General features: G+C 44.2%; 1 protein-coding gene across 1 annotated transcript; it reads right to left on the reverse strand.

Annotated features, from left to right (window-relative positions):
- Window positions 1-1,549: 1,549 nt before the first annotated feature.
- On the reverse strand, window positions 1,550-2,385 carry LOC131232433 (uncharacterized). Its single transcript, XM_058228652.1, has 2 exons — window positions 2,114-2,385; window positions 1,550-1,934 (listed from the first exon to the last, which is right to left on the reverse strand). Exons 1-2 carry the CDS (start codon window positions 2,383-2,385, stop codon window positions 1,550-1,552), a joined length of 657 nt encoding a protein of 218 aa, XP_058084635.1.
- Between the last annotated feature and the right edge of the window lie 6,341 nt (window positions 2,386-8,726).

An 8,726-nucleotide genomic window follows, 5' to 3' on the forward strand; every position in this document is an offset into this window, starting at 1 on the left:
ACTGCGCGTTCTCGTCAATGAACGAAAAAAGGATCCTAATCTTCTTCCAAAAAGGGGAAACGTTGTTGTAACAGCCACTCTCAGGCGCCGGGATAAGATCATTGGCGAATCTGATGCGGACAAATTGGACCCAGAGTTCGGCTGTGGAGCCGTGTTTCGCTATCCAGGCCAGCTTAAGGCGTAGGGCAGTCATAACTTCCTTCAATTTCCTGACTCCCAGGCCTCCTTCTTCCACTGGAGAACTAATTTTGCTCCAGGCGATCCATGGCAATCTCTTCCTACCCTCGGCCCAGCCCCAGAAGAATCTTGTGAACTTCTGTTCCAAAACTGTGAGAACGTGGGCTAGGACGTGCACTGCAGCCAATGTATGGATAGGAATGCTTCCGAGGACGTGTTTGATCAACATCAATCTGCCCGCTTTAGATAAAATTCTAGCCCTCCACCCACTGATTCGGCTATCCACCTTCTTGAGAATAGCTCTGAAATCTGCCTGCTTCAATCTTCCTTTAGATGGAGGCACTCCCAGATATGGGATCCCAGGTATAGCTTTTGAGATACCTAGGTGACGCTGGATAGATCTCACTCTCCCCACTGGCATCCTATCATCGCAAAGGAAACAGCTCTTGTTCAGGTTAATTTTCTGACCAAAAGCTGCCTGGAAGGCCTGGAGGAATTTCTTGATAGTGAGGAGAGATGAGTGGCTGCGGTTGAGGAAGAGCAATGTGTCATTCGTGAACAGGAAATGGGAAATCAGCGGGCTCCCGCGGTGAAGCTTGAACGGCGGGACCCAACCTCTGCTAACGCAGATGTTAAAGCTCCTTGAGAACACCTCAAACGCTATAAGAAACAAGGCTGGGGACGGTGAATCTCCTTGGCGGATGCCTCTGGAAGATTGGAAGAAACCCGAAGCCTCGCCATTTATAAGAACTGAGAACCAGCAATTTTTCCAACATGCTTCCAACAGAACTTGAGAGAGGAACTTCCAGTTAACCCGATCATAAGGTTTCTCCAAATCCAATTTAACTATTAAGTTGTTACCTCTCACTTTTCTGCCAAGCTTAACCCGGTCATAAGCTTTCTCCAAATCCAATTTAACTATTAATTTGTTACCTCTCACTATTCTGTCAAGCTCACGCACCGCTTCATTGGCCAGCGTTATATTCTTGGTTATGGCTCGACCTTTGACGAACCCCGCTTGTTCTGTTGAAATCAGTTTGGGAAGAAGAGTCCCTATTCTGGTAGCTAGAATTTTCGAATAGATCTTGTAAATGACGTTACATAAACTGATGGGGCAGAAATCAGTAAAAGAGGATGCTGAGGGGCTTTTGGGGATTAAACAGATGAGGGTAGCATTGAAAGCCCTTAGAAGAGGGACCCCACAAAAGGAGTGAGTTGCAGCAAAGATGTCCTGTCCGACAATCTCCCAACAAGCGGAGAAGAATGCTGCAGTGAAGCCATCAGGCCCCGGAGCTCCATCTTGAGGAATGGATAAGATTGCCGCATGAACTTCCTCCATGAAAGGGAGGGATAAGAAGGAGTCATTTTCCTGCTACGAAATGAGGGACGGGATTGCTAAAAGCAGGTCTGGGGCTAGGGAGATGGGCTCTTCATGGAAAAGTTGCTCGAAGAAGACAACTGCCACTGATCGGATGTCATCGAGGTTGGAAGTAGTTGAACCATCCGCTAGTTTGATGGAGGAGATTGCCGAGTGCCTTATCTTCCATGTTGCTAAGGCATGAAAGAATCTTGTGTTGCGATCTCCTTCCTGGAGCCAAGAATTCTGGGCTTTCTGCTTCCAAAAGACCTCCTCCATCTGCTCCAGGATTGCCAACCTTCTCCTGGCTGCTGCACTCTCCAGGAAAAGGAAATCGGAAGGGTCTTCCTTTAATCTACGTTCAGCTCTATTGAGATCCTCTTCAGCCATTTTCATTCCGCTGAAAATGTTGCCACAGACTTCCTTATTCCACACCTTGAGCAGTTGCTTGGTTTTCTTCATTTTGAGTTGGACATTCAACAGAGGATGATCTGAGCATTTGCCTTCCTAAGCTTTACTGATAACCTGTCTGAAAGAATCGTGTCAAATCCACATTCTTTGGAAACGAAAGGGTCTTACCTTAGGTTGGGCGAGCGAAGGACAAGATAGGAGAAGAGGGGAGTGGTCTGAGTTGTAGTGAGGGCAAGCCCCGATCTGTTGTTGCTCCAGGTAAACCGATTGCCAACAAAGCCCGCATCAATAAGCCCGGAATGATGCACTTCATCTACAAAATCTGATCTTCTGTTGTTACCCAGTGACTGACTTGCTGATCTATCGTCTGATTCCAACACTGCATTAAAGTCGCCACCTATCGCCCATGGACCTGAGAGGAGATTACTCAGCGATTCCATCTCCTGCCAAAGAGATCTCCTAAGCACCAAACTGCATCGAGCGTAAATAATGGATAGGTGTATAAGTCTGATGGAGTTCTGAAAACACATGCTTAGAGAGAGCATTTGATTAGAGGAAGAAATAACCACAGTATTCAAATTGTCATGAAAAAATACCCATATTTTACCCCCCACATCGCCATTCGAGGAGGATGAATGAAACCCGAGCTTCAAGCCGATAGCCACCCTTCTCTCATCACGTAACATAGGTTCTAGAATTGCCACCAGACAAGGCTTGTACCTTCTAATCAGACGCATCAAAGTTCTGATAGTAGCCAAATTGCCCACACCACGGGCATTCCAAATGAGCGCTCTATCCATCAGTTAGACATCCAGAGTTCATGGCCCTGCGCTTCAGCTGTCGTAACCTACTATTCCACTCACCTACTACTTGTAAGTTGGTAGCCTTTTTCAACTGGAGCTTGCTTCTTCTGTCGTAAGTGCAATTGATGGGAGGAGGTGAGGAATGTAGAGGGAGATGGGCCCTTGGGCTAGGCACCAGGGGCACTGTCGATTGAGGCGAATTCTAAAGGATTGCCTTCACGAGAGTTGTTGATTGCTGGGGTCCCAAGGTGTCATTGTCCCTGTTGTCTTCTAAGGTGCCATGGGCAGGATCTCCATCCCTGATAGGTGAACAGAGACCATAAGAAGGAGCACGTGGGCTGGGAGGGAAAGGGCTATTGAACTCCGAGCACCAGTCGGGAGGGAGATTAAGAGGTTGTAAGGGGGATCCACCAACGGACCTGGCACGGATCTTGCATCTCTTAGGAGGGGAGAACTTCCAGTGCTGATCGACTGCATGGGCGGGCAGAACAATAGCAGCCTCTCCCAGTTGATTCTCGGCTTTTGGCTGCCCTGCTTCACTAGAGTGCCCAAGCAAGGCCACAGGGATGGGGGACGAGGCTTGAGAGGGCAAGTCTGCTGACAGGAGAAAATGCAGGACAGGTTTAGGGTTAGGAGGGTTGGGGAGGGGGTGGGGGGGTATGGTTGAAGTGGATAGAGGATGGGGTAGGGACACGAGGGGGGCTTGCAACAGGGGAGGCCCCTGGTCCAATGGCAGGGGATAAGGGGGAGGAGCCGGAGAGAGGGTGAGGTGGGGTTATGAGCGGTAAGAGGGGGAGCCGGGAAGGAAGTCCCCTGATGAGGGATGGGAGAAATCTGAGGTGAGGAGGGATCAAGAGCGGCGGGAGGGGCCTTCTCGGTAGGTGGGGCATTAACGCGAACAGGGGGAGGGCATGGAAGAGGGTGGTCTGCAGAAGCTGGAGGGGCTTGGGGAGGGACAGAATCGCAAACAGGTGGAAGGCTTGGGAGGGGGCGCATGTATATGTTGTTGTGTATAACATTCTGCCATACTATGGATCTTACGCAAAGAGGGTGATGAAGTCGATCACCATCTTCCTAAGGTGATAATTACTCTGCATCCGCACAGCTCTCTGAACTCTTAGTGGTTTGGTGCAGGGAGGGATGTGATAAGGTCCATCATCATCTTCTTAAAGGATAACTACTCTGAATCCAAGGAGCTCTCTAGACTCCTAGTGGTATTAGGACAAAAGAAAAAAGTCTAACCTATTGAGATAAACCATTCATTAGGTCCAAAGAACATTTCATTGGCTACCATGCAAGTATCACAATAATCACACAAATACTAACCATTTGAACCAAGTCGGACGATAAGCCGTAGGACCAGAGCTCCTGAGGACCATCGTGATGTATCTATCTTTCTACTCTGTCCATCCATTTTCTCAAATCATTTTAAGTTATGAGCCCAGAAATGAAGCAGATCCAACATTCAATTTGACCACACCAGAGATGACTCTTGCATTTAATGCATATCTCATTAATCCTTTGTGCATTTAATATACCAAGCTCACAATTTGGTGTGGTCCAATTGAGTGTTAGTTCTGCTTCATTTTTAGACTTATACCTTAAAATGATCTGAGAAAATCGATGGACGACGTGGATAAGCAGATACATCATGGTGGGTCTCACAAGAGGTTTGGTCAGATAGCTTATTATCCAACCAGTGTTCAGCCCAATCCGCTTCCATAACTTCTAGTTATATTATCCCTAGTAGATGGTGAATATTGGGAGCCACAGAATTTTGGATCTACCTGAGATTTGTGTTTTCCCTACATCCAGGTGGGAATCACCTTATGAACGGATTGGATGGCATATAAACATCAAGTTGGGCCGTAGGAAGGTTTCATTGGTGGCCATTTCTAATTGATGGCTGTATTACCTAGAGCTCTTCTTAGCTTTACAAAGCCTTAGATTTGAACTCACTGGACACGTAATCTGTATGAAATACCCCTTCTCAAGGAGTTGGCCGATACTGAGGATGTTATTTTTAATGTTTGGTACGTAATACACATTAGAAATGCAATTTGGCTCACCATTCTTCTGATAGATTTTAATTTTTCCTTTACCTAACACGGGTACCTTTGATGAGTTGCTAAAACTCACGTCGCCACAAACTCCTTCTGTGAGTTCCACGAACAGTTCTTTGTTACCACTCATGTGGTTGCTTGCACCCATGTCGAGATACCACATATCTGGCCGTTCGCATGCCTTTTCTTGTGCGAGGAGTGTGGAGTCTTCTTGTTTATGGTGTGATGCTTCAGCATAGTTGGATCGTTCATCTTGATCCACTTTACTCCAACACTTAGAGGCATAATGGCCGAATTTCTTGCAATTGTGGCATTGAACATTCTTTGCATTTCCTCGACCACGTATGAACCGGCCTCTACCATTTCCTCTTCCATGAAAACTGGTAGACTTTTGTTGATTTTGTTGATGTCTTGGATGATATACATGCCCTCTGCCTCTTGCACGATTGCTAGTGCCACGGCCACTTCATTGTATATAGCCATTCTTTTGTTCATTTAGAGTCAACTTAGACTCTAAGGCATATTCAAGCAATGAACCAGCATTCTTTTGCATTCGTTGCTCATGCACTTGCAATGATCCCATCAGTTCTTCAATGGGCAGTTTTTCCAAGTCCTTTGATTCTTCGATCACCACAACCACGTGGCTCAAACTTGGTTGTGAGAGATCGCAGTGCCTTTTCAATGACATGTATATCTTCAACTTTTTCACCATTTCTTTTTAAATTGTTAATAATAACAATTAGACGTGAGAAGTAGTCAGAGATACTTTCACCTTCCTTCATGTGCGCCGCTTCGAACTCGGCTCTTAGTGTTTGAAGGCGAACTCACTTCACTCAATCAACACCCTTGAAGATGGTGCCAAGGGTATCCCAAGCTTGCTTGATTGATGTTGCTTTGACAATCTTTTTAAAGGTTGATTCATCCAACCCTTGATAGAGGAGGAATAAAGCCTTGTTGTCTTTCTTCCTTTGATTTTTGAGAGCAGTCTTTTCTTCGTTGGTGAAGGCGGCTTCTTCCTCCATAGTGGGTTCTACATACCCATCGGTGACGATCTCCCATAGTTCTTGTGACCTGAACAACGCCTTCATTTGGATGCACCATTTTTCATAGTTGTCCTTTGACAACTTAGGAACCCGCGGTTGGATAAGCTGGCCATCTTTTCTTTTTTTTTTTAGAGAAGGAATGACTGAATTTTTTTAAATGAAGGGAGATAGAAAATAGTTTTTTTGCTAGAAAAACTTTTGAAATCTGATTTTTTTTTTAAAATCTGATTTTTTTTTAACAGATTTTTCTTTCCTTGGCTGGGAAAAAAAAAATTTCTAGCAACTTCAAGCAGCAGAAAACTTGGCTTTGCAATCTGAATTCTTTTCAAACAGATTTTCCTTCAGAGAAATCTGTACTTGATTGGAAAAAAAATTTCTTCTAGAAAATGAACCTAGTCACTGAGAAACAGAAACCGGAGGACACTTTTATTAGGGAAGGATCTTCTCATGCTGAACGTGATGGAGCACAAGTTCAGAAACAGAACATGAAGGAGGGTGTTGCTGAGGAACGTTCTAGGCAAACTGTTCATGATAGAGCTCAAGCTGAGAAAAAAAAGAAAAAAGAAGAGGATGCTATTGCGGAGGACAGCTCTGATACCAGTTTGATGGTTGTATTAGCTAGAGCTCTTCTTGGCTTTACAAAGCCTTAGATTTGAACTCACTGGACACGTAAGAATGAGAAGAGAAAATTTGCTATTTTTTTTACTGTTGCTTACAAGCTCACTAACTTAATTACAAACGGACTACAACAGCTCCGTTGTATAGACATTTTTCACCAAGGTGAAAAGACAAAAATGCCCTTTTAAATTACACTATAGGGGCATGGTATTAACTGCGGTAACAAACACCAAAATAAAATATTAAAAGATTCTGCATGGAGGAACTGAACAGCCGCATGGAGAAACGCCCTGGTTGCTGGAAGCTTCTTCCAACATTTACTGTCCTTAAGAATCTAACGGATGGTTTGGTTTGGAGTTCCAACACTAACATGTGGCCGACACGAGATTTAGATTTGCCTCAATTTTGGGCTCATTCCCTAACATGAGCAGAATAAATTGATAGATGGAATGGACCTCATATGTGCATTGAGCCCCATAGAGCTTTGGGTTACATGAGCTACTGAAAATCTGGTGTCCCTTGTTTTGGCCCATGACGCAATCTAATTGTATATAGATCCAATTCCAGTTAGACCATATATCATCTAATTAAGACATATGAAATGCTTACATGGGCTTTCAATCTTTGCATGTGGGCACTAATTGGGTGATCAAGGCCATGGTTCTGTTGCTCCCAACAGTGGATAGACTGTCCCTTAAAAATCTAGCCTGAATGACGATCCATGATCACATGAATGGACAATGGATGGAAAACTTCTAAAGGTAGGAAAATCTAAAGGGGGGGTGATCAGATCAAAAGTCTGGATCACTTAACCAAGACCTCACATGTCACTAGTCTTATCAAGAGTAGGTTCTACATTTGCATTGGAAAAGTACCAAGAAATCACTATGGAAACTCATGCTAGAAAGAAAATTCATAAGCAGGTGTGGAATCATTAAACTAGACCAGTTATGTGCTAGGATTAGTGTTGGTTTTCCATTGTGTGAAAATTAGTGGTGAGTCTTTGATCCTACATATGGGGTGGTTTATGACAATTCAAACAATCTCAATTACTGACCCAACTGTGGATCGAGCATCAATGAAAAGTTGCACTATCCTGACTCACTTGTATTAGGAAACTTGAGGGTGACTCCTCCAGTCACATCCCAAGTCACCCCTTGAAAATCCCAAATCTCGTATAGCCCACGCGAGGTTTAGATATGCCTCAATTTTAGGCCCGTTCCTGTGTGAACCAGTGAAACTAATAAATGGAATGGACCTCAAACATACATTGAGCCCCAAAGAGCTTTCTGATGCAAGGGAGGACATGTTGAGGTGAAGCACCATCTTACTCAGGGGATAACTATTCTGAATCCATGGAACTTCTCTAAACTTCTCACAGAGATACCTCAAATCCACGAGGAAAATAAGAAAATAGAATAATTTCTAAAAATTAGTAATAAATTGATTGATGATTAAAACGAGGTTACAACCTTCTTAAATAGTGAAATGAAACCTAGGAAGAGGTTTCTAAATTAAACAACAACTAAAACTCCTAGAAATTATGAATTACTATAAATAGTAAACTTACTATTTATAGACGGTCGTGATTCCTACTAGGTATCACGATTTTTGGCCAAAAATAGTAAGTGTCCTATTTGGTTCAACCATTCTATTCTCCTACTTATTCTAAGTACTTTTCATTTTGGACGCAACTCGTAAAGTGTAAGATCCGTATCCTAATCTGTATTGTTCCGTCAACTCTCGCGATCCTTCCCATCGAATTCCGACAACCTGCGACCTATGATTGACGTTTGCACACGACCATAAGTCGTATCCCGTAGATTTGAGTTGGCTTAATCTGAGACGTGTACCATTGCGAGCGCACCATCGCCGCGGCTCCGACGCTGCGACTCCCGACCGATCTGATACCCTGGTAGAGAGATGTGGGCCCGCGTTCAGTTCAAGGAAAAACACCACGCGTTGCAAATCCCAAGAGAATCTCTACAACATGTTAAATCAATCTCATTAATCACCTCATGTCAAGTACAAAGCAACCCATGATTTCTTTCTTCACAAGTCAAGCAAACCCAAAAGTCAACCAATCCATTACCTCACCCATCACTTACATCCATCACCCATCTCCCGTCACTTCTTTTTTAACCACCCTCTCTCTCTCTTTCTCTTCACAAATTCCAAGCAACCAAAATGAGCTCACGTCCAAGCTCTTCCATGAGAGAAAAGTAAGTTGTGTGGCCCACTTTCCATCCCAAAA

This window comes from Magnolia sinica, chromosome 18, assembly GCF_029962835.1.
Source record: "Magnolia sinica isolate HGM2019 chromosome 18, MsV1, whole genome shotgun sequence".
Classification (NCBI taxonomy): Eukaryota; Viridiplantae; Streptophyta; class Magnoliopsida; order Magnoliales; family Magnoliaceae; genus Magnolia; species Magnolia sinica.